The sequence below is a fragment of the Cyprinus carpio genome, chromosome A10 (genome assembly GCF_018340385.1).
Source record: "Cyprinus carpio isolate SPL01 chromosome A10, ASM1834038v1, whole genome shotgun sequence".
Classification (NCBI taxonomy): Eukaryota; Metazoa; Chordata; class Actinopteri; order Cypriniformes; family Cyprinidae; genus Cyprinus; species Cyprinus carpio.
The window spans coordinates 16787544-16813557 of NC_056581.1; the positions used below are offsets into that span (position 1 = coordinate 16787544).

Here is a 26014-nt window from a genome sequence, read left to right on the forward strand (position 1 = left end):
AAACTACATAATGACACCCTGGAAACCACCCAGATAACCCTAGCAACTGAAAACACTGAAAACACCCTAGCAACCACCTAGTAACTCCCTAGCAACAAGCCAGAACCTCTAGGAAACTACATAATGACACCCTGGAAACCACCCAGATAACCCTAGCAACTGAAAACACTGAAAACACCCTAGCAACCACCTAGTAACTCCCTAGCAACAAGCCAGAACCTCTAGGAAACTACATAATGACACCCTGGAAACCACCCAGATAACCCTAGCAGCTGAAAACACTGAAAACACCCTAGCAACCACCTAGTAACTCCCTAGCAACAAGCCAGAACCTCTAGGAAACTACATAATGACACCCTGGAAACCCACCCAGATAACCCTAGCAACTGAAAACACTGAAAACACCCTAGCAACCACCTTGTAACTCCCTAGCAACAAGCCAGAACCTCTAGGAAACTACATAATGACACCCTGGAAACCACCCAGATAACCCTAGCAACTGAAAACACTGAAAACACCCTAGCAACCACCTTGTAACTCCCTAGCAACAAGCCAGAACCTCTTGGAAACTACATAGCACAACCCTGGGCCCAGTTGCATAAACTTAGTCTCTATGTTAAGACAGTGTCTTAAGAACTAGTCTGACCAACTAGCAGTTAGCCAAAGGGTAACCAGTCTTATTTTTGGATTCAACTCAGACTAATCAACATTTTTATGTAACTGAATTAAAAAAAATTATGACCAGTCTTAAAGAGTCTTAAAAAATTAGCTGACTAACTTTTAAGACTAATCTTAACCTTTTATGCATCCGGCCCCTGGAAACCTACCAGATCATCCTAGCAACTGCATTTAGAAAATCTCTAGAATACACTCAAAACACCCTAGCAACCACCTAGCAACCATCCTGAACTACCTAACAAGGTCTTGGAAATCACCTAGAGCACTTTAGTGACACTGTAGCAGCTACAAGTGTTTATTTCATGATCACACAGTAGAAGATCCTCCGTAATGCCTGTAATTCTTATGTTTATGTTGTACAGGACACAAGAGAATATGAGGTGTCCATATGAAGAGGCCCACAGACACGTCCCGTACTGCTCCAGTGCTTACAGGAAGTGATGTAAATAGATCCTGACAACTCCACTCTCCCCACCTCCCCAACCTTCAGAGGACAGAGAGGGGCGTGAAGGGAACGGGGCTGTGAAACAGGAAGTACCGGTGCTGAGATCGTTTGGCCAGTAGATGTTACTGTGGTTTTACAACATGTGATTCGACACGTTTGTGCTCACAGCCGGAGGTTCTCATTCTGCTATTCACAAACATGCGCGTGTGTGTGTGTCTGTGTGTGACATTAAGAGCACGTGGAAAATAACAAGTGAAGAGTTTGCACAGTGTTCTTTCGCCTCAATACCGCGACGTACAGGACAGTTTAACCCTGGAGTTCGTAACCCCTTTGCTCCGATACGAAGGGGTGGTGGTGGCACCGTCCTGTGTCTGTCTGTGGCCCGTCCTGCCTGCTGTCATTTTTAAGTCTTTGTACTTAGAGCAGTTTGTAGTGCAGGTTTTAAAGTAGTATTTTTTCCCCTGCAAGTGATGTGCTACTGCAGCAGAGAGCAGATGATGTATTTATTTTGAAGTATATGTGAAATGTTCTCTGCTGATTAATGAATACTTCATTTTGGAGATCAAGAAAAAAAAATGTAACTAATTTCTCTAAAGAGATGTGAAAAATAAAAATCTTTTCTAACACTGATGTGTCCTGATTTATTTGAAAAGAGATCTGACAGATGTGGAGATACGGACCTATTTAAAATTTAAAATAAAGGAAAATAAATAAAGGAACATACTGTATGACTTGATAAAACCAATACAATTTATTTTTAATTAAATTCAGTCCTGAATTTACTTTTGTATTACTTTTCCCCCTTAATTTATTGTGTTCTGTTAACTTTTTTTATTTTTATTAATAGAATATTTATGCTCCACTGATAAATCTGTGGCAAATTCTGCCCACTGGAAAGAAAATTTATAAATACATTTCTTTAATATGGAGACTTTTGCTAGAGTCCACGATGGAAGCTTATTTCCACACGAGACAAAATAAAAAATAAAAAAAACCTAAAAGGGTATATTTGTACAGATTCACAATTATGAGTCTGTACGATAATTCAGACCTTTCCCCCCATAATCCTGAGTAATTTTTTTTTACAGTTCTGATTTTTTTCTCAATTCTTAAATAAATTAAACTCCCAAATGTGAGTTTATAGTAGTAGCTCATAATTGGTAGTTTATATTAACTTGAGACATAAATTCACCATTTTGAGAAGTCTGAATTGTGAGATATAAACTTTACTTTTTATTCTGTGCCGCAAACAAAAAAATTTCAAAATCACTAGAAAAAGTCTGAGTTTATATCTCACAATGCTGACTTTGTCAGAATAATAATAAAAATAAAAAAAAAGTCTGGACCTTGTGCTTAAAAGTTTTTCAAATCATTTTATTTTAATCTGTAGTGACTGTACATAGTCTACTGCTTTTCATTTGTTTTTCCAGAGAAAAGGTCCCCATAAATCAGAAGCAAATGCAAATGTATGCAAAAACATTTCCTTATGTCCACACAATATGGAGTGGAAACACCTAGCCTTCAACTTACACGCAAGAGTCACATTTACAGTGAAAGTTTCGCATGTTATCTCGTTTCTCAGTCCACCCATTTCCTTTGATTGTTTTATCTTCTTTTGAAAACAATTCTCTGTTAAACGGGTGCATTACTATCAAATTTGCACATTTTTATACACGTTACCAAAGAATCGTTCAGCAAAAACTGAGCAGAGACACAGGAAAAGCAGAAGCCACTGGTTGTGGCTGTCACGAAAGATATGAACTGATAGTCTGAATGTTTTTAAACTACGTCCACTTCCTCTTTGTGCTTTCTGCCCATTTGACTTCACCACAGAGCACTGAGCCTGGAGATCATGCCACGTTCATTGTTTGCCGTGTGAAGGTCAGTTAATCATTTCCTTAATGAGTTTGTGTTTAATGCAACTCTTTTCATATCACTTTAACAGTGCGATATATTTTTTTCAGCTCTAACTGTAGCCTGTATTTCCTGTGCATGTCATGCATGTGGCATAAACAACTTTCACTTTCTTAATATGCAAAAAAGTGATTTCTAAAGAATGTTACGTAATTCAAAGATAAGATCTGATGAATTAAAAAGCTTTGTAAGACACTCATCAACGAAATTATCAACGAAACATTTGCAGAAGTAGTCAACAGAGGAAGTACAGTCACTTCTGTGTTGGCGTGATGCGGCTGTCAGTTAAACGGTCAGTTGTACTCCTGCTAACGCTTTTCGGAGCTTGTACGCTTACTAGGACTCTATATGAGGTGCTAACATGCCCTGGAGAGGTTCCCAGAACTCATATGGTGTCTATACGGGTTCAAAACTCGAACCAGACACAGTACCGGTATAACCAGAACACACCGATGGTGTTTGTGGGTGGGGTTCCACGATCAGGGACCACCTTGATGCGTGCCATGCTAGATGCCCACCCTGACATCCGTTGTGGGGAGGAGACGCGGGTGATCCCCAGGATACTGTCTCTACGGCAGGGCTGGGGGAGGCAGACGGAGGAACGATGGGCGCTGGAGGACGAGGGAATCAGTCAAGAGTTGCTGGACGCTGCGACGAGAGCATTCCTGCTGGAGATCATCGCACGGCACGGGGATCCAGCACCACTGCTGTGCAATAAAGACCCCTTTACACTGAAGAGTGCAGTTTATCTGTCATACATTTTCCCCAAGTAAGATATCTCCTTTTTAGAGGTGCATTCAGGGATTTCATTTATTATTTTAATTTATTTTTTTGTTTTGTTTTGTATAAAGGTTTTACACAAAGACAATAGTAGTCCTTCTGGAAAATGTATTTACACTTATTTATTTTACATGAACTGAGTTCTATCATGAGGGCCAACATGTTTTCATAGAAAAAAAATAAAAAATCTAGTTGCTGATACAGTCTATAGTGTTGTTTTTATTTGATTTGATTTGATTTGAAAGTTTTACACAAAGACATTTGTAGTACTTCTGAATAATATGTAAACGCTTATTTATTTTACATGGAGTTTCTTGAGCAGCAAATCAGCATATTAGAAGGATTTCTGAATAATCATGTGACACTGAAGACTGGAGTAATGATGTTGAAAATTCAGTTTTCCATCACAGGAATAAACTAAATGTTAAAATAAATTAAAATACAAAATGGGTATTTTTAAATTGTAATAATATTTACAGTTCTTAATGTATTTTTTGATCATTTCCATGAAGATTTTCAAATATATTTAAGAGTGCATTGCTCTTCAAATGGAAATATGTCTAAAACAAAGGTAATGTTTTGTGCTGCATAAAGCAATACCAGCAAAATATTTTAATTTCTAGCTTTTTTCATGACATTTCAGTCTTTCTGTCTCACTCCTTATGCCATCATCTGTCCTTTCAGCTCTAAATTCCTGCTAATGCTCAGAGACGGCCGGGCGTCTGTGCACTCTATGATCTCCAGACGAGTGACTATCGCTGGCTTCAACCTGTCTAGCTACAGGGACTGTCTGACTAAATGGAGCAATGCAATCGAAGTCATGCTCTCCCAGTGTATGGCAGTAGGCCGGAGTCGCTGTATGACCGTTCGCTATGAGGATCTGGTGCTGCAGCCACGAGCCACTATGGGGCGTGTGCTGCGCTTTCTAAAATCACCGTGGCACGAAGGGGTGCTTCACCATGAGGAGGCCATCGGGCAGCCTGGAGGAGTATCACTGTCTCGGTAGGGCGAAATTACATTTAAAGAGATAGTTCACCCAAAAATGAAATTTCTATCATCATTTACACACCAACAACTATAACCAAACCATTAAAGTCAACTTCCACCATCAAAACATATTTTGATATTTTGAAGATTCTTGGTAGACAAACAGTTGATGGTACCCAACTGCAGTGGCAACATTCAACAGTATACTATGGAAGTCAATGGCTACCATCAAATGTTTGGTTCTTCAAAATATCTTCTTTTGTGTTCAAAGCTGAAAGAAATTCATACAGCTTTGGGACAACCTGAGGGTGAATAAATGATGAGAGTATTTTCATTTTCAGGTGAACTATCCCTTTAATGTCTTGGGTGCCGGCCTTCCACTGTTTCCCTGACGAACCTCGCTTTTCACTTTGTTTTTTTAAGAAGTGAACGCTCCACGGATCAGGTGATCAAACCAGTTAACCTGGAAGCCCTCACACGCTGGGTAGGCCATATCCCAGCAGACGTCCAGCAGGACATGGAGAACATCGCACCAATGCTGCGCAGGCTGGGCTACAACCCCAAAGCCAATCCACCAGACTATGGTCAACCAGATCCGGAAGTGATCAACAATACTGAAAGGGTATATTTTAAAACAGAATATGACATACATTTCATTTCATTTCATTCAGTGCAACTCAAGAATCAGAGTTGCTAGTTATTCAGTCATAATATCCAGTTTTCCATGTCTTTCCTAGGTACTGAGAGGAGATTTTAAAACTCCCATGAGACTGAAAAGATCGGTACAAGTGAGTGCTTTTACGTTTTTAAAGCCTAGTGTATCATATTTGATACATATATTTCTAAGGTCTCTAAGTTATCAACACAATCAAACTTTGCTGAAAAAAAATAGTATAAACATCTGATTGATAGTTTATACTTGTTTAGCAAGTAAAAGGTCATTTCTAAAAGCTTTCCCCTTCAGGTTGTGGTACACAAGTGTTTTAGCTGTGAAATAGTAAACATAAGTATAACTTTTCTATTGTTAGTAATATTTCAAGAGAGTGACAATGCAGTGGTCTGCTATATTGTTACACTCTAAGACATTAAAAATATTTCTCAATGGACCATGTTACAATGAATATGTGTTAAAAGGTGTTTTCCCTCTATTTTGAATTACAGTGTGCATTGCATTGTGTAGTGTTTGAGGATTGAAGGAAATGTTTAAGGTTTCACAGAAAATTTACTGGTAGTTTTCTTTTTGGCCTTGTAAGTATTAGCAACTGCAACAAATTTCATATTTTTGCTCAGTTTGGGGTTCTGAATAAAAGCTCCATATTCTTCTATATCATACTATATGAGCCATAAAAGCCAATTGTAACAAATATGATACTCAACAAAAAGTGAATATGCACATTTTTTTAAAAAAATTATTTCAATAAACTGTTCCTTTAAAACAAACGATTTTCTGACAATTATTTCATATGACAGGCTTTACAGGGTTAAACATACTTTTGGCCAAAAAAAGTTAAAAACACAGAAATGTCTTAATTTAATTGAGTTCAAATGTAATTTATTTGAAAGAAAGACAGCACAAGCACATATTTCAAGTTAAACAGTTCACAAATAGATGTTTGAAATGATTCAGCAAAAGATTTAATATTATTTTGAGTGATTTCTGGTAGTCAAACATTAGCAGAACATGTTAACATGAACTAGGGAAATGAAATGTCATTGCAAAAATAGCAGAAGTTGGTTTTAGAAATTTATTTATTTGCAGATGCCACTTTATTTGGTGTTTTGTCATCTAATGAAATGACACGTTCTGTGGGCACCCTGTAAGAATATATAGGCCTACTATGATTATAGGTTGCATTATGTCTTTACACTTTGTTTTGAATAAACTATATGCATTTTGAAATCATTTCTTGTTTTGACAGGTATCTCCAAAGATAGTTTCTAAAGAAGGTAGAATCTGAACAGAGTCATTGGTTGCAGCATGTGCTCCAGTTCAGCTTTGGATAACTTCACCACCATACAGACACAGCAACCTGAAAGGACCATCATTATATATTAGCTGTGGTTCCTGGGGTCTGATTTCGACGTTGCCAGAATCCATTATACTAATAATGAGACTAAATCTTATGATGTACCAAAATGTTGTAATGCAATAGACTGATAGTCTCAGGAAGGACATTAAACACTGGACAGTGATCAACATTTTTACTTCCTGATGCTCTCAGACGACTATTTTTTGCTTTGTTTATCGAACAAAGCTTACCATAATTCAATTACACTGGACTTCCTGAACATTGCGGTTTTTTGTCTTGTTTTGGGAAGTGAGAAGAGTGTAATGTAGCGCTTGGTGTCTCACTGAATGTTGTTGCTAGGTGCCTGCATGCATTTTTTTGACCTAGCTATTAAATTGAGCCCTTTTTCTGGGCCAAAACGCATTGTTTTCCCTCAGGGTTTCCAAAAGTGTATAATTTCAATAAAAATATTCATACAAATCGAGCAATGTGTTATTTCGAATCCTATTTGTGTCATTATTTTTATCTCGAAACATTCAGAGCCAACCCTGTGCAGTGCATCATATCACTACGCCTGTCCCCAACCCCCCACGAACGCACCAAATAAACATATATATCTGTTTTACGTCCACAAAACTAATTTATAAAATTTGTCTTTCTTTATCTTCAACATAGCGCATATGTTAATGCTTCCCACAAAATCAGGTTTTCAAATCGAATGTCTGCAATTGTTTAAATAGTGCGTCGGGCGAAGCGGCGGAAGGATACAGCGCGTTCTGTATAAATAGCTGGACCCTTTGTTTTGCGCCGTTAGATTCGCTCCGCTGACGAGAGGATAAAGAAGTACCCATTTCGCACTCTTCCAGAAAAGAACATTTGTTTGTAAGTATGAAGTAAAACGTACACACACGACGCCAGATATATATCGCTACTTAAAAACAGTATTTTATTTGACTTGAAGCGTTTGTGGAATTATATAAACGTGTATTTTTGAATAGGCTAACGCGTTAGCTTTTATGCTAGCCGGCCTGGTTGTATCTGAGGACTAAATCTGAATATTTTTGTAATTTCACGTGGATGAATATTAAAGTATTATACCTCGATGTATTTTATATATGTTTTGTGCTCGTTTGCGATTTTGGCGGCGAATTATACCGCGAAACAGCGCGGTGAGGTCGATGAATATCAATTCATCTGCGTATTTTTTTTCAACTTCTGTCAGCAATCGGCACGTCCTTTAACGTACCTGGTCGAAATATAACCCATTAATAGTTATTTATCTGTGGTTATTAATGTTTTTGTTACATTGTTATTGTTTTCTGGCCATTTTCTGTGGCAAAATTCGCCATTTTGTTTTCAGTCGCCCGCTTTCGTTACGCCCTGCCTCTCAGCTGTGTCAGCAGTAGTGATGGCGTTTGCTCTCAAACCTTGTTTTGTTTCGCTTTCTTTTGAGGAAGCTTCTAGAGAATTCTTAGGCTTGTCTGTCTATACTAAATGAACCTGTACTCTTAGTTTTTTAGCACATTGATGTTAATTAGTTTGAATATCTTTTTCTAGCCTAAAGATGCAGATCTTTGTGAAGACGCTGACTGGTAAGACCATCACCCTCGAGGTTGAGCCCAGCGACACCATTGAGAATGTCAAAGCTAAAATTCAAGACAAGGAAGGCATTCCTCCTGACCAGCAGCGTCTGATCTTTGCCGGCAAGCAGTTGGAAGATGGACGCACACTGTCTGACTACAACATCCAAAAAGAGTCCACCCTCCATCTGGTGCTCCGTCTGAGAGGTGGTATGCAGATCTTTGTCAAGACGCTGACTGGAAAAACCATCACCCTTGAGGTTGAGCCCAGCGACACCATTGAGAACGTGAAGGCCAAGATCCAAGACAAGGAAGGCATTCCTCCTGATCAGCAGCGTCTGATCTTCGCTGGAAAGCAGCTGGAAGATGGGCGCACACTGTCCGATTACAACATCCAGAAGGAGTCCACCCTTCACTTGGTGCTCCGCCTCAGGGGAGGCATGCAGATCTTTGTGAAAACCTTGACTGGTAAAACCATCACCCTCGAGGTTGAGCCCAGCGACACCATTGAGAACGTGAAGGCCAAGATCCAAGACAAGGAAGGCATTCCTCCTGATCAGCAGCGTCTGATCTTCGCTGGAAAGCAGCTGGAAGATGGGCGCACGCTGTCTGACTACAACATCCAGAAGGAGTCCACCCTCCACTTGGTGCTCCGTCTGAGAGGTGGTATGCAAATCTTCGTCAAGACGCTGACTGGCAAGACCATCACTCTTGAGGTTGAGCCTAGTGACACCATTGAGAACGTGAAGGCCAAGATCCAAGACAAGGAAGGCATTCCTCCTGATCAGCAGCGTCTGATCTTCGCCGGCAAGCAGCTGGAAGATGGACGCACACTGTCCGATTACAACATCCAGAAGGAGTCCACCCTTCACTTGGTGCTCCGCCTCAGGGGAGGCATGCAGATCTTTGTGAAGACCTTGACTGGTAAAACCATCACCCTCGAGGTTGAGCCCAGCGACACCATTGAGAACGTGAAGGCCAAGATCCAGGATAAGGAAGGCATTCCTCCTGACCAGCAGCGTCTGATCTTTGCCGGCAAGCAGCTGGAAGATGGACGCACACTGTCCGATTACAACATCCAGAAGGAGTCCACCCTTCACTTGGTGCTCCGTCTGAGAGGTGGTATGCAAATCTTCGTCAAGACGCTGACTGGCAAGACCATCACTCTTGAGGTTGAGCCCAGTGACACCATTGAGAACGTGAAGGCCAAGATCCAGGACAAGGAAGGCATTCCTCCTGACCAGCAGCGTCTGATCTTCGCCGGCAAACAGTTGGAAGATGGACGCACACTGTCCGATTACAACATCCAGAAGGAGTCCACCCTTCACTTGGTGCTCCGCCTCAGGGGAGGCATGCAGATCTTTGTGAAGACCTTGACTGGTAAAACCATCACTCTTGAGGTTGAGCCCAGCGACACCATTGAGAACGTGAAGGCCAAGATCCAGGATAAGGAAGGCATTCCTCCTGACCAGCAGCGTCTGATCTTCGCTGGCAAACAGTTGGAAGATGGACGCACACTGTCTGACTACAACATCCAGAAAGAATCCACCCTCCATCTCGTCCTGCGTCTCCGTGGAGGCAATTAATCTAACCATGATGTTTACTATGTAGGTCTTGAAAGTTATCAGACCAATTCCAGTATCCTTTGTTCCCTCTTAATCATTCAATAAAGTTCTGGCATTCCTGATTCTCTTGTTTTGTCTCATCTCTGAAATCATTCACACAATTGTCACTTAAAATTTACAATAAGGAATTTAAAGGTTTTTGTATGTAATTGTTTTTTTTTTTTCACTTGTTTGAAAGTCAAAGATCTAAAGATAAGTTGAATTTCTCATGCACTTTATAGTACGGTAGTCTACATTTTAAGTGAATCAAAACCAAAGTTTTCCTAAAACCAAAACAATATCGGTTCTTGTCTTATGACAGCTTTTAAATATTTTTTTTTTTTTTTTTTTTTTTTTTTGATCCACTTCAAATGTGGACTATTGTATTTATGGAAGTATCTCATATGCTAGAAGTTGCGTTTCATGCTGGAAAAATTACACTGGAATAAAAGTTATGTAGAATTGGCAAGTAACACCTTTAAAGGTGAAATTTTGGAGGTAAAATCTTTACAGCTTTAACTAGTTTTTCTGTGTTGGATTGCAGTTAATAAACAAGCCACTAGAAGTTTTGTGGAAAGCATGCGACCCCTTTTAATGCTCTTATTTTTGGAGTGGCCTTTATCTCACCCTGAAGTCATGAGATCCATCTGATTTGAAATTAAATGTTTTTAACCTGCTGTGCTGAGACTAATGGATCTTTTAATTAAAACATTTAAATGAACTTAGTATATATCAGTGTGACTGGAACTAAATTGTTTCTAAATTTAACACTGTCAGCAGTTAATTACATTTAGTCGCTAGTTTTCTGCAATGTCACAGTGTCATGTGTTTTCTGAATGAAATGTCTTTCACGCAGATACATTTCTATGCACCAGTAAATATCATTCATAATTTGTTGCTTATATTTCTCATGCCCATAAAGGCCCAAAAAGTTTGAGCAAATTTGCTTGTTTCTTTCACTAGGTTTCCAGTTTGGATTTGGAATCAAAAATTAGATGAATGGCCTCTTTAAAAAGTTATTTTGATGTTTTGCCTTCACACTGACTGGCATTTCATATAAAATGTCAAACAGGTGACGATTTTGGCTTCATGTACACACTGGAGGAAGGATTGATTGATGTAAGATTTGCTCTGGCACTCCAAGAGAATCCTATAAGCAACTGAAACATGAAACTCCTTTTTAAAGTGTGAATGGTTTTATTAGTCAACCTCCCAGATTTGGACGTCCCATTGTTGTTAGCAAAACTATGGGCATTCACTGTCTTATTGTTCCTATTGCTTTAATAAAATTTTTATTAAACAGTCTGATAATTTAATGTTTTGAAAAGCATAATATAGGTCTTAAAAGGATAAAGAGTGTTCCGTATCCTCTGCACATGTTTTACCCTTCCTCTTTAAATATATAGATCCCTGAATACCACTGAAGAGATTAAAGCAGTATACTTTGTTGTGCTTAATTTCATGTTGAAATAGAATGTTTAAATGTAATTTTGAATATGATTTTCACTCTGAAATCTGAAAAGTGTCAAACCCTGCCAGGTCATCTACCTCAAAACTCACTTTTCATTTCACAAAGAAAAATAGCTGTCACCGCAGGCTCTAGATAAGCCATTGTGATGCATTCATATGAGTTATCAGTGGCAAATACTTATCCTATAAAGATACAATAACACTTATATAATAAAATGTTTTTGCATGCTTTTGCTTCAGACCTTATATTGTATTTTGGACATCACATTTATTTATATAAGAAATAGGGCTGTCAAATGATTAATCACGATTAATCACATCCAAAATAAAAGTTTTGTTTACATAATATATGTATGTGTACAGGGTATATTTATTATGTATATATAAATACACACACATAAATTATATATTTAGAAAATATTTACATGTATATACATTTATATATTTATATTCTTATAATTTATATTATATATAAATATATTTATTATATAAACATAACATATTCTTCTTAAATATAAACATGCATGTGTGTGTATTTATATATACATAATAAGTATACACATATATTATCTAAACAAAACTTTTATTTTGGATGTGATTAATCGTGATTAATCATTTGACAGCACTAATAAGAAAATATTAAAAATCTAATTACTTATTCAAATGACAAATTACTGTGTTAACTGCATAAACAACACTATGCAAATATATTAACATGAATAGGACAATATTCTAAATGCATAAAGAACAGAAGAATAACATTTTTAATACAGTATTTGATTCAATGCACAGCATTTGACATCAAAAACATGCGAATGTGATGCCTTTTAATTTTCCTTTTAGTTAAAAAATCGGTTCATTGTATTCTAATTATGCACAAATATATGCTTAGTTGCATTTCATTTTAATTAAGTTAGATTTTTCTCAAATCTATAGCTCTATTAGGAGTCCAAATACGTTTTCGGGCCATTGTATGTACATATTGTAAACTTTGCAAACAAAATAAAGTAACTTAATAGATAAGATTTTCTAAATAGTTTCATATCCTTCATTGTGGGAGGCGTGTGTAACTACATTACCCAGAAGTCTCTGGTTTATAGGTGACGCTTTGAGCATCGTAAACATAATCAATCCGCAAGAGAGCTATAAAACCTGCAAGAGAGCCGGACTTTAACATCACTCACCAGCTCTAATGTACACGATTATAAAGTCAGCAGAGCATTAATAACTCAATGGTCAGAGTTTTATGGCTTTATCTCGTAGAGGCTAAGTGATAGTCTGTTAGTTTGCTCGCTCTTTCCAGAGGAAATCACTTCATTGTCTCAAAGCTCCGCGTTTGTTTGTGAAGTGAACTGTGTGAAAATAAGGATGGCGGTGTCTAAATCTACTTTATCAATCGCTTTTATAGTTCTGGGAGGTTTGGCGGTTTTATTCGGGACTGTGCTGGTGTTTGTCGGACCTATTATAATAGACGATCAAATAGTGAAGGTAAGTCATACATCTGACAGGTGCACAAAACGCTCTGATTAAACATATTTGCATTTTAAAATAACATAAAGTCAAAAAAATGCGTGCTTTAGTGTCGACAAGCCTTGAACTGAGCTCGATATGACTTTCTGTAGTTGTCTTGTGCATTAAAAAATACATAAATAGGAACGACCATTAAGTTATCTAACTTAATAACCAAGTTAGCCTATATTAATAATAGACAATAGATAATAATAAAGGCCTAAGTAAAATAGTTGTGGTAGTCGTAGATTGTCAAATGTGTGCGTAATCAGCCGCACTGATAATGACACCTTTGTTTCATTCTTTTAGTGTAAGTTTTGTTTTATTTTTAATTTATGTATTGTTTTAAATTTTAGAATTATGCATTTTGTAAATGCTATTTCAGGGACGTATCTTGTATTTTACCTTTGTGTCACTTGCAGCTCATACCGTTTTTTACTTTTACAGTTTCTACAAAAATATTAAGAACTTTTCACCATAGATAATAATCAGAAATGTTTCTTGAGCAGCAAATCAGCATATTCGAATTATTTCTGAAGGATCATGTAGACTGGGATAATGATGCTGAAAATCCAGCTTTTAATCACAGGAATAAATTACAGTATAAAATATATTAACATAGAAAATGGTTCTTTTAATTTCTAATAATATTTCACAATATTACTGTTTTTATTGTAACTTGATCAAATAAATACAGCCTTGATGCACATTTCAAAAACACTTTATAAAACATCAAAAATTGCTTTGAATCAATTATTATTATTATTATTATTTTTGTGTGTGTTGTCATATTCTTTTTAAAATTACAAATATTCCATGTTGTCCCTCAAAAAGCCATACATCTGCATTCAATAATTAAATATAAAGATGAGGTTTTAAATTAAGCTATTTTAAATGCATTATTTCACACTCTGGCCACTAACCAGCTTTACATCATATCTTCACAGAATATAGAGATTAACCCGAACAACGGACTCTCCTACACTATGTGGAAGGACATCCCAGTTCCCTTCTTTATGTCTGTATATTTCTTTGATATTGTCAATCCTAATGAAACCTTAGATGGAGAAAAGCCCACGGTGGTACAGAGGGGGCCGTATGTGTACCGGTAAGAATTGTGGTGCCTTTTTTTTTTCTTTTTTTTTTGGTAAAACTATTTTAAACCAGACAGAATGTATTTAAAAAAGTTGTATTTGTATGTGTTGACGTGACTCATATCTGTTTAAGAAAACCGCTGGAAGGACAATATCACATTCCATAACAACCACACAGTCTCTTATAAGGAATATCGGCAGTATTTCTTTGAGGAGAGCATGTCTGTGGGAGATGAATCCGACATGGTCACCATCCCTAACATGCTAGTGCTGGTGAGATTTCAGGACTGTATATTTATAACCCATTATGAAAAGCAATTGAAAGAACTGTAACACCTTGGTTTTTAATTCACGGTTTCAGGGCGCATCAGTAATGATGGAGAACATGCCCTTGCGTGTACGCTTGCTGCTAAGCAGGACGTTCAAGACCTTCAACGAGGGACCTTTCTTGACAAAGCCAGTTGGAGAACTCATGTGGGGCTATGACAGCAAGTTGGTGGACTTCCTGAACAATTACCTCCCTGGAATGCTCCCAACCAGTGGGAAGTTTGGCTTATTTGCTGAGGTGGGTGTTTTCTGTGTTTTGTTACAGGAGCTTCGTCAGCGGTGATGATTATTCGTTTTATGTTTTTTAGCCTCATTGATTTTCTTGTTTTGTTTTGCTCCATATATAGTTTAACAACTCCAACACTGGACAGTTCACTATCTTCACTGGTCAAGATGACATCCGGAAAGTTCATATGGTGGACTCTTGGAATGGCCTGAAAAGCGTAAGCCAAATGTTTTTTTGAGACCATCATGAAACAAAAAAAACACTAGCTCTTTTCCAAAACATTAGTTAGCTGCCTATATAGACAGCATACCAGGGCCAGGCAGAAACTTACACCTTGCATTCTCAAAATGTGTCAGAATGCAGGGTTATATTGCAATGTAAGTATACGCTGCATATGTTGCATTGCCAGAAGGGTTGTAGTGGGCAGCAGTGTTAGCAATGTCAAATTGTTTCACAAAGAAACATATTTAATAAAATACTATATGCAATGAATATGTAATTTAAGCTAGTATTTACACATGCAATGTATGTACATTTTACACAATTTAAAAAACAAAAAAGTAAAAATCACATGATTTTAAAGTTTGTAAAAATGACATTTAAAAATCTCTCAATCTCAACAAATCTGCATTTAATTGATAAAATTAATTTACAGAAAAACAAAACTAACATTTTAATTTATTTCTGTTATGGAAAAGCTGAATTTTCAGCATCATAACTCTAATCCTCAGTGTCAGTGAAGATTAAAAAAAATTGTTTAATATTAAAAATGGACTTTTAATCAGTATTTGTTTACGTTATTTATTTTCTTCAGAGTATCATGCTGTTAGCATAGCAGCAAGTGAGCATTAAAAAAAAGTGCCTGTTGATTCTCTCATGCAGAGTGATATTTGTGAGTTGCTGTTGATTGTTCCATTTAAGTTACTAAAAGCTGTCTTGGATTTGATGCTGCCAGTGTAGGAGAACAGACTTCTTGATGTTGCATAAAGATAGTGATATCATGCTATATGCAAAGGATCTTTGTTTAATCTGTGCAGGTGGATTACTGGAGTTCTGAACAGTGTAACATGATCAATGGTACAGCGGGTCAAATGTGGCCTCCGTTCATGACTAAACAGTCGACGATGCCCTTCTACAGCCCTGATGCATGCAGGTAAACACCCACACTTATACCCTCTATAAGATAGTAAGCTTTTAATGACTCTACGGTTTTTAAGTGCTTGTTCTGTGCCAATTGTCTAAACTCAGGTCCATGGAGCTGGTGTACCAAAGGCCAGGCGTGTCACGCGGGATTCCCGTGTACCGCTTCGTGGCCCCAAAGACTCTTTTTGCCAACGGTTCAGATTATCCTCCCAATGAAGGCTTCTGTCCTTGTCGACAGTCCGGCCTTCTCAACGTCAGCACCTGCAGACACAGTGAGTCTCTAGTATGTTTCTTTTTCACTCTTTTGCTTTCTTCTCTAGTTTTCATTTCTTTCCTTTATTTACTTTGCAATTTTTTTCCTTTATTTTCTTTTTCTTTTTTCCTCTCTTTTCTTTTTCTTTTTTATTTTGCTTTATTTTTTTTTTGCTTTTCTGTATTTTTTTTTCTTTCACCATTTTCATCTTTTCACTTCTTTAATTTATTTTATGTAGTATTATTATTTTAATTTATTTTATTAAATTTTATTTCATTCACATTTTTTCTTTCTTTTTTTCCCTCCTGTCACAGATTCCCCTGTGTACATCTCCCATCCACACTTTTTTGAGGCTGATCCCGTTCTTTTGGACACTGTCAATGGATTGAGCCCAAATGAAGATGAACATGGGCTTTTCATTGATATCCACCCGGTAAGAAAACCAGGCACACAGAAACACATACTGTAACATGTAGCATTATTATTGTTTATATGTTTATATACATTAAAGGATAATGTGTAGTTATCCTTTTTTTTTTTTTTTTTTTTACTTTTATAATAATTCTTAACAAAATTAAAAAAAAAAACCAATATTTGTTACATAATTTTTACTTCAGGAAGGCAAACGAATAACAACTGAGGGTATGTTTCTTTCTCGTCTGGTGACTGAGCAAGTTTGAAACTTATCTCTCAAGGTTATTGATTATCAGTTGGCATGGCTCATAAAACCTAATGTCATTATCTCTGAAATTGGCCATGAATGTGAAATTGATCCTTATATCTTTTATCTAAATTTGTTGCATAAACATCTGCTTTTATTTAGCTTTAAAAGATTTACCAGCAGATTTTGCCCGTTGCTGTGTTCGGTGTCCACACTTCCTTTAATTGTGACATAACTAAGATTGCATGCTTGTGGTTGTTATGAAAATCAGTGTTTCAGCTTTGTCACTGGTTTGATAATGAGATTACATTTTTCATTACTGCCATTAAACCATTACAAAATCTGATAAGCTAATTGGAAATGAGGGGCACTGTGACCTTTATGATGTTTGTATAGCTTTCAGCAACTTAATGACCCATTATAAACAAGTCCGTTTAGAACATCTGATCAGTATCAGGGGCACAGCCGTACGATGGTCCAGCTCATATCTCAAAGACAGGTCTTTTTTGTAGAGTTAGGCAAGTTTTCCTCATCATCTGACCCAATTATTAGTGGAGTACCCCAGGGCTCTTTTCTGGGACCGCTTCTTTTTAACTTATATATGCGCCCCTCTGGGGGATATTATCAGGAAGCACAAGGTTTCTTTCCATTTATATGCTGATGATACACAGTTATACCTCCTGCTCAAAGTTGGTGATTCCATTCAACCATTGCTGGAATGTATCTCAGATATTAAAAAATGGTTATCAAATAACTTTCTCCAACTCAATGAGAACAAAATAGAAATTATAGTTTTTGGTCCCCAAAAAATGCGATTGGATATTATTGAGGAGTTGGGCAATCTTTTCACCTCCATTTCCTCACAGGTTGGAAACCTGGGGGTTATCATAGACTCAGAATTATGTTTGTCCAAACAAATTAATTATGTTGTTAGGAACAGTTTTTATCAATTACGGGTCATCTCCAAACTTAAATTATTTTTGTCTTTTCAAGATTTGGAGAAGGTTATTCATGCTTTTATTACCTCACGTTTAGATTACTGTAATTCACTGTACTCAGGTCTTCCTCAGTCATCTTTCACACCTCCAGTTGGTACAAAATGCAGCTGCAAGGCTGCTGACTGGGGCAAAGAAATATGACCATGTCACTCCAATTTTAGCTTCTCTTCACTGGCTTCCGGAGTTCAGTTTAAGATTCTGTTGTTTGTTTTAAAAGCTCTTAACAATCAAGTTCCATCTTATCTTAAAGATCATATTTACCCTTTATCATATACCAGATTTTTAAGATCTGCTGACAGAGCTCTTTTATCAGCCCCTCATTCCCATTTGAAAACTAAGAGTGATAGATCCTTTTCAGTCTGTGGAACCAGTTGCCTCTAAACTGCCGCCTAGCACCTTCCATTACCATTTTTAATTGATCTTTTCTCCTTAGCATTTTAATTTCACTTCATTGTTGTGTTATTGCTTCTTTTCTGTGCTTTCCTTTTCTCTTTTAATTTTATTTTACAGTGTTAAGCACTTTGGATAGCTTTGCTATGTTAAAATGTGCTATATAAATAAAATTTACATATTAAGATTCTAAAGGTATGGTCTTTTTACATGATCAATGACTGACGAAAGGTTTTCTGATTACATATTTTAGATTTAAGCCTTTGTGTTTAATTCAGTAGTGCTGTGGTTTATAGAGGGTTAAACATAGCTGGAAGTCTGCCATTTGCAATTTTGATTTTAGTTGGTTAGCTAATTTAATTTGGTAGTAGTGAGCATTGATCACATTGCTGGTGTTAGATGTGAAACTCCTGATGTCTGCATCCGTGGTGCCTTTTGCCACACATGTAGTTTGATAAGACAAACTCCGCTTTATGACTTCTGATTAGCTGGAGATACAGACGCAGCGTTATATTGCTAAACTGAACAGAATTGCACAATCCTGACACACTTCTTGGCCAGCTATTTGTCCGGTTGCAAAACTCAATGGTTATCTTGTTGTTCTGCCTTCATCTGTCTTCATGATTGCGTTTGTCGTCAATGAAAAATATATTTTTCTGAAAGTGCTGCGGGAGATGCAAACAGCCGCGGCTTGGTTTGAACATCTGGGATGAATTGACGGCATGAAACCCTATTAGCTCCAGAGTGTTTGGATGCTCGGATCCATTACTAAGTTGTCACAAAAGCTCTTTGGATTCAGTGTTTTCTGCAGAAGCAAATGCATCTTTGCTCTCTCATAGTTCAGAACTAGGCCTTCATTGAATCTACATCCTCATAATAATGGATTCAATGGAGAGCAGTGCAGTTTAGTTCTGTTTAACTTCTTTTACTGCGTCTAATCAATTCAGCACATTTTTTTTCTATTATTTTTCAGAATTCTGTCTTGGCTGAGTCATAACAAACTTTGTTTGTAGTGTTTTTAGCCTTTTTGGGAAGAAATATTTGATGCATAGCATCTCCTTGTTAAAGTTATGTGATTGTATATTGGAAAAAGTAATCTTAAATAAAATGCAACTTTAATCCAAAACATTTTGAAGCTATAAACTGTATTAGTATGTGTGTACCCTGGGAATCAAACCCATTACTCTAAAGTAGGCTTGCTCCGATAGTCGGCGCTGACAGTGTCACTGGTTTTAAGCCGCAAGACCGGTTACATCACTTGCCCTCTGCGGCATCCCACAATGTCTGTTCATCAAACATCAAAAGAAAAAAGAGGAAATCAATCATTTTTATAGCTTTAAGGATTCAACTATATTTAATTAAAAATTTAGTGTTTGATAATTGTATTCAATTTCTGTATATTTCCTTCTTGCTGAAGGGCACTTGTAGCTAAATATGACATTTATTATAATGGGTTTATGTGAAGATTGTTCACATAAATTAGAAGTCTAATAAATGTTCAGATTGATTGCTCTCATTTATGCTGTAATGTTGAATGGCTAGTCAATGGTTAAATATTGGGTGGGGGGGCAATTTTATAGAGACATCGGTAGTATTAGTATCAGTGATACATACTGGCCTTCAATAATGAAGAAGAAAAAAAGATGCCACAAATATTAAAAATATACTGTCTTTGTTTGTACATTAATTTGAAGATTGAATATGAAATATGAAAAAGAATAGGTGGGAATCACGATTAATTTCTGAAAAAATGTGTGTGAAGAAAAATTCAGCCATAAATAACATTTGGATTCCAGGCAAAATGTTTAAATGATACTTTTACATTTAATCTTCATCCAGACTTGGATTTCAGGGATTCTAAGAGACATTTATGGATATTTTAGTTTATTTACTCATTCATCAGAAGCGTATATTCTATTTCTTCTATTCTATTATGTGTCAAGTTTATAAAAGGAATGACTGAAAAAGGATTTTGGCTAAATCACTACTCAAGTAATACTTCAAGTTTAAAGATATTTTAATCCGATCGGTGTCAAATCTGTTGGAATGTGTTTTCATTGAAATCTTTGTATTACAGGAGACTGGAGTGCCAATGAACGTTTCCATTCGGCTGCAGCTCAACCTGCTCATCAAGAGTGTGTTTGGCATCACGTAAGTACAACATAAATACAGTAGGTCAACAGTCACAAATATCTGTGTCTGTTCTGAGGTCAGCGGTTGTGAAACGTGTTTGTTTTTGACTACAGCTCTGTTCTGTACAGTGACTCATTTCTATGTGTGGTGTGGGTTTGCTTGTTTCAGAGAAACAGGAAAAATAGCTGAAGTGGTGATGCCCATGATCTGGTTTGAAGAGGTAAGAGTGAGTTACAAAAAGAACCAACGGCACAAAATATCTCGTGATGTCTAAATAAAAAGTTCCCAAACAAATGTTAAAATGGCTGAAATGTGCCAAAATACAGCATTTTTCCATTTGGAGTCATTTTTTCCATTTGAGAAATAACCATATGGAGTTTATTTAGGGTTTAAAAGACCCTTAATATTCAGTCATTTTATCAGTTTTACAACACTGACACTATTGAGTACCAAGCTAAATTGAGCTGTATAATGACTAATGTATTTTGTAGACACTTTTTGGTTTAAATCAGAATTAAATCAAAAAACGCTAAATAAAGTGAACAGGTTGATGTGCGCAATTATCGGTCACAAGCTGTTGTAAAAAGCAGACTTAATATTTGTCTATTTCGGGACCTAATTAGGAGATGACAAGCACATGAAGTTTTGCACAATGATGCTTTTATTAATCAAGCAGTAAAAATGGCCATTCCTGCACATGAAACAGTACAGGACAGTATTGCTGCTCTCACTGCTCATTCATGACAGGCTGCATGGTTGGGAAGGGAGGTTTTTTTGCCCAGAACAGAACCATACCGCCAAATCCAAACTGTATAAATGTTAATCATTGTGACGATAGTGGTCCTGGCAGAACTGCATTAATACTGTTGTTTATTACTGTGATTCTGTATTGTACAAAGCACTATATAAATAAAGAAAGATAATGTTGAAATCTCTCCATTTTCTTCATCTTTCTCAGAGCGGCTACATTGATGGTCCCGTTCTCAACACGTTCCGCACCAATCTGGTGGTGCTGCCCATGGTCATGGAGTACATGCAGTACATCTTCATCGGTCTCGGACTCGCAGGCATTTTGGGGGCCGTGGTGTTATACGTCAGTGACAAGGTACATGGCTTACTGCACTTCTTTTGCATGTTTTGAGTGTTTTACTAATAATATATTTTGCTTCAGAGCGTGTATGATTGTGTGAGTGAATGTGCGATATGTGAGAGATTGAGTCGGAGTAGGTAAAAGTTAAGCATAAGAACCCAGAAGCACTTTTAATATATATGTTTTTTTTTATTACCCCACTTTAACACTCTGTATGGTTTAAAGTGCAACTTTTGCATGGTTTGTTTTACAGAAAGCCGTGAAAAAGACATCAGTTTCTCTCTCACAAGGGGTCAGCACCAACTATTTATATATGCATATTCAAAAATAGAGATTACAGTGAGAATTACAATCAAAAATGTGTATATGCATGTCATTTTGCAAATTTCTAGACTTTAAATGACACTTTAAACAATCAAAAGATGTTTTAAAGGAAAAATTCACCCAAAAATTAAAATTTGAAAAAGTACTCACCCGCAGGCCATTCTAGGTGTAGATGAGTCTGTTTCTCTGTTGGAACAGATTTGGAGAAATTTAGCATTACATCACTTGCTCACCAATGGATCCTCTGCAGTGAATGGGTGCCGTCAGAATGAGAGTCCAAACAGCTGATAAAAACATCACAATAATCCACACCACTCCAGTCCATCAGTTAATGTCTTGTGAAGAGAAAAGCTGCATGTTTGTAAGAAACAAATCCATCATTGAGGCATTTAATCTTTATACTATCACTTCTGGACAAATTTCAAGTCTGTAATCCATAATAAAGCTTCCTCCATTGAAAAAGTCCATCCTCTGTTGTAGTCTTGCATCAAAATCCACCAACATATACTGTACGTTTAGATCTGTTTTGGACTGTTTTTGCTTGTAAAATGTACTTGATCTGTGCAGATTTCACTTTAGATTCAAACAAGCCCACTTTTTCATTAGAGACAGCAATATTATATTGTTAAAGATGGACGCAATGGGTTTGAAGTTAAAAATGTCTTGATGGTTTTGTTTCTTACAAACATGCTGCTTTTCACTTCACAAGATGTTAACTGATGGACTGAAGTGGTGTGGATTATTGTGAATTTTTTATCACCCTTTTGGACTCTCAGTCTGACGGCACCCATTCACTGCAGAGGATTCATTGGTGAGCAAGTGATGTAATTATAAAGTTTCTCCAAATCCATTCTGATGAAGAAACAAATTCATCTACATCTTCAATGGCCTGAAGGTGAATACATTTTTAGCAAATTTTCATTTTTGGGTGAACTGTTCCTTTAAATAAGCAAAGCCTGATCATACTTAAAGTCATGTTGTTGCTTTGAAAAAATGAACAGCCAGAGAGAAATGATCCCAGACTGATAAGTTTTATTATAATAATGCGATAATCAGATTTCAAAGCATGTGATTTAACCACTGCACGATCATGTTCATCTTGCATGCTCCCGCCCCAATCAATCACTTACAAACATCATGCATGCATTGCTGCACACAAACACTACGGGCCGTTCAAAAATCCCTTCAGTTTTTGTCCGCTGTGATGATCTCAGTAGTGTCACTGTGTCCAATAATCAACTTGAAGTCCGCTGGCTCCAAATCAGTGTGTCCCTGGCCACCCGATGTTCAATGAGGTCTGGTTATTCTTTTAGGAAAGCGTAAAAGATACAAAACACAACCCGACCAGTGAGACGCAGGCTGAAAAATATTGCATGAACGACAGGTGGGTTTTTGGTTCACACATGCCTCTTCTCAAACACTTCTTCTGCAGGTGGGACGTTTTTGGAGTCACACAAGCATATTGAAATGTCTTCATTACATTACATTAATTCATTTCATCTGCTTCACTGATCAGTCCGTCATAACTCATCAGAACATTTCGGGCAATTTCTAATATGTTTCTTTATTGTTTCTCTAAACCTTACTCTATTGGGTGGAAAATTTGGCAACCTGAGCAAAAACATCTCTTATGCCAGACCTTTACAGCATACACAAGTGGTTGCATCATGCACTTGCACCAGTTTGGCCCTTGATGTAACTTGAAGATAATACTGTAAATCATATTTCTGAAAACAAGAAGTTTTGCAATAAAAACAATTAAGCACATTTTTAGGTTACCTGTGGAAACATTTTTACAGTGCAGTGTTAACTGTGCCATTCTTTACCAAGACAATTTATGAGAAGCTTATTTAAAAAAAAAAAAGAGAAAAAATGTCATGCAAGGATTTTTTTTTATTCATTATTTTGTTTTTTATTCGACTTACAAAATAGTATTATATTATTAGCACTGCAGTTATTTCTTATTGACTAGAATTCAATCAAATGGCTTTCTTCACTTGTTTTCTATCTGCACAACATTTAATTTTTTTTCTGTGTGGGTGTGACAAAGTTAGAAAAAATGTACATTTAAAGGGAAACAGTGTTTGTGGGTTTGTCGGCCTCATGGAGAACAAATTGAGTGCTGATTTGTAAGCATGTGTAGAGCATTTTCTGAAAAAGAAATTGTAGAGTTCTTATTTTATTTAATTTATTTATACAGATATTTTCAATAAAAGCACTTGCCAGTTCCTGAATGGTTAGATTTTTATTTATTTATTTATTTATATATTTATTGTTTGGTTGGTTTGTTTTGTTTTATTTTTATTCTTTTTCTTTATTATTATTTTATTTTATTTTATTTTATTTTATTTACAAAAAAAAATTTATTTTGCTTTTGTTGTGCCAAATCAAGACTTGATAAAATTCATCAAACAAAAAGCATCAATTAAGAGTTATAATTAACCAATTTTTTCTTTTATTTTTAATTTTATTTATTAATTTTGTAAAAATAAAATGTCACATAAAGGTGAAGTTTTTATAGTTATTTCTAAAGTGTTTTTAGTGGGACTTTTGCTCGTTGTTTTGCTGTTGTACTAACTCGGTCGTCTTTTCACCAGCAGGTAAAAAGTAGGATGGTTGGTCAACCCTACACAGATGTGGATCCGTCCAGCTCAGCTAGTGAAAAGACCCCATTACTTCAGAGCCCAACAAGCTAAAGCCATTATCCACATCACCGCCTACTTTCATAATAACAAATAAAACTCATTTTTTAAATATTGGGGTTGAATGAATGAACTGGTTTTAGTACAGACTATTCTGTGTGCTGAAGGGGATTTGATGTGGATTACCAAGTATGAGTGAGTCCGTTTTATTTGTGTTTTTTGTTTGGGTCAAAAGTGCTGTGCGGGGTCAATACAAAATTTTAAAAAGTTAGTTTTTGACACTTTCAAATTTAATACTTGGGATGCTAAGCCAGCACACATTTCTCAACGCATGTTTCCTGTATTCTGTCTGTAAAAGCACTTGTATGTAATTGATGTAAAATATTCTTAAATGTGTCATTGTGTTTGCATTCTCTTGATTGCTTATCAAAATAAAATGAAATTTTCATATATACATAAAATTAAAAAAAAAATCTCTCAAAATCTCTTTGTGGTTTGTTTTAATTAATTCTCTATTCTCATAAATCAAACTTCAAACAATACATGGACAAAAGTCCATGATACATTCTACAAATCAAATAAAAACTCATAAGTCCAATAAAAAACTTTACAAATCAAATAAAACTGTTAAGGTCTATAAAAAGCTGTAAAAACTAGACAAATCAAATAATAAAACATTATCCATTGAATGCAAACATGGAGGTGTTTTAAACTTATCTCATGCCAAAGTAAAATCAAAAATAGTCTTTATGTACAGTATATCCTGGCTAAAAATGAATCACATTCCCCTAATAAGTTTTATTAAGCTAACTTGTCTGACTGATTTAGGCCTACTTCATAATTCTTATTGGCAAGAATGATCATCACAATAAAATTAAATTAATTATTTTTTTATTTATATTATATATATAATATCGAATCGTACTGTCCAGGCACTTTTGTTTTATTAAAATCAACATGAAGGCAGCACAGCAAATACTATTATTTATAATTTTTTGTATTTTACAAATAAAACTTATTCCCGTTACAGTAACGAGAGTGAAGTTCTTTTTACCGCCGCTAGATGGCAGCGCGTGACAAACAGTACAGTTTGTGTTGAGCTACGGATCTTTAATTGCTTATCATTTGACTTTTTTGGTGCTTTTTGAACACCATTTGTGTAATACTAGCAGAACAGAACGGTGATGAAGAAATACACAAATCCTGGCAAATGTGTGGCCGCAGTTGTGTTGACAAACGAAGAGAAGACCGTTCCTGACGTGAGTTTTTACATTGTGTAAAATAACATTACATACTGACAACGCTAAATGGTTTGTTCAGATTAAATGTCTTTGTTTGGGGTCCCAGAGAACGCTTCGATATACTTAGTAATTTCAGAATACATTTTTTTCTTTAATTTCTTTAATAGTAGCTATGTCTTTCTAACCTATACGTGTAAGAATAACTTATATTGTTAGTAATATTTCAAGAACATTTACTGGACTGAATCAGCTTACTGTAGATTTACGTAACTATCCATACTTGCATTTTTATTTATTTTATTTTATTTTTTGATAAATCATGTTAAAATGTGAGTATCAAATAAGATACATCATCAGGCTTTTGCACATCTCTTAATATTCATTGTATTGCGTTGCACTGTATTATATATTTTGGCCTCACTACAAAAACTACAGAGCTTTGATCATAAAACTAAGCTTTTAAATATTTTCTTACTAAGACATATTATTGAGAGCTATAGATTGGCAACTGTAGCA

At 36.2% G+C, this 26014-nt stretch overlaps 4 protein-coding genes across 7 annotated transcripts in view; all 4 read left to right on the plus strand.

The window, feature by feature from the left end:
* The window catches only part of LOC109090016 (seizure 6-like protein), a 37300-nt gene extending 35551 nt beyond the window's left edge, over nt 1–1749 (plus strand). For all 3 annotated transcript variants that reach the window (XM_042765449.1, XM_042765450.1, XM_042765451.1), the window contains one exon: nt 1041–1749. In XM_042765449.1, coding sequence (XP_042621383.1) covers nt 1041–1070 — 30 coding nt within the window. In that variant the 3' untranslated portion in view covers nt 1071–1749. The remainder of the gene's footprint in view (nt 1–1040) is intronic.
* A 1011-nt stretch (nt 1750–2760) lies between these two features.
* Nucleotides 2761–7297, plus strand: LOC109090403 (protein-tyrosine sulfotransferase 2-like). Of its 2 annotated transcripts, XM_019104217.2 has the most exons (6): nt 2761–3004; nt 3088–3806; nt 4502–4819; nt 5228–5426; nt 5542–5592; nt 6724–7297. In XM_019104217.2, exons 2-6 carry the CDS (start codon nt 3310–3312, stop codon nt 6760–6762), a joined length of 1104 nt encoding a protein of 367 aa, XP_018959762.1. In that variant the 5' UTR covers nt 2761–3004; nt 3088–3309; the 3' UTR covers nt 6763–7297. The 2 variants fall into 2 exon arrangements, with proteins under 2 accessions (XP_018959762.1, XP_042621394.1); XM_042765460.1 differs by having other exon boundaries at nt 2761–3806.
* Nucleotides 7298–7538: 241 nt separating this feature from the next.
* LOC122146485 (polyubiquitin-C) lies at nt 7539–10080 on the plus strand. Its single transcript, XM_042765459.1, has 2 exons — nt 7539–7695; nt 8371–10080. The coding sequence occupies exon 2, from the start codon at nt 8378–8380 to the stop codon at nt 9977–9979; it is 1602 nt and encodes a 533-aa protein (XP_042621393.1). The 5' UTR covers nt 7539–7695; nt 8371–8377; the 3' UTR covers nt 9980–10080.
* A 2511-nt stretch (nt 10081–12591) lies between these two features.
* On the plus strand, nt 12592–24653 carry LOC109090404 (scavenger receptor class B member 1-like). Its single transcript, XM_042765461.1, has 12 exons — nt 12592–12955; nt 13924–14084; nt 14202–14343; nt 14432–14635; nt 14745–14840; nt 15661–15776; nt 15872–16038; nt 16334–16452; nt 20146–20219; nt 20370–20421; nt 21160–21306; nt 24216–24653. Exons 1-12 carry the CDS (start codon nt 12836–12838, stop codon nt 24309–24311), a joined length of 1494 nt encoding a protein of 497 aa, XP_042621395.1. The 5' UTR covers nt 12592–12835; the 3' UTR covers nt 24312–24653.
* The last annotated feature ends 1361 nt before the right edge of the window (nt 24654–26014 follow it).

What these genes read in the sequence shown, in the direction of transcription:
- LOC109090403 (XM_042765460.1), top strand. Translation starts at nt 3,310, where the DNA reads ATGCGGCTGTCAGTTAAACGGTCAGTTGTACTCCTGCTAACGCTTTTC. An exon ending in TGATCAACAATACTGAAAGG is followed by an intron (nt 5,427 to 5,541) that starts GTATATTTTAAA and finishes TGTCTTTCCTAG; the next exon opens with GTACTGAGAGGAGATTTTAA. An exon ending in GACTGAAAAGATCGGTACAA is followed by an intron (nt 5,593 to 6,723) that starts GTGAGTGCTTTT and finishes TTGTTTTGACAG; the next exon opens with GTATCTCCAAAGATAGTTTC.
- LOC122146485 (XM_042765459.1), top strand. Translation starts at nt 8,378, where the DNA reads ATGCAGATCTTTGTGAAGACGCTGACTGGTAAGACCATCACCCTCGAG.
- LOC109090404 (XM_042765461.1), top strand. Translation starts at nt 12,836, where the DNA reads ATGGCGGTGTCTAAATCTACTTTATCAATCGCTTTTATAGTTCTGGGA. An exon ending in TCCCTAACATGCTAGTGCTG is followed by an intron (nt 14,344 to 14,431) that starts GTGAGATTTCAG and finishes TCACGGTTTCAG; the next exon opens with GGCGCATCAGTAATGATGGA. An exon ending in CTTGGAATGGCCTGAAAAGC is followed by an intron (nt 14,841 to 15,660) that starts GTAAGCCAAATG and finishes TAATCTGTGCAG; the next exon opens with GTGGATTACTGGAGTTCTGA.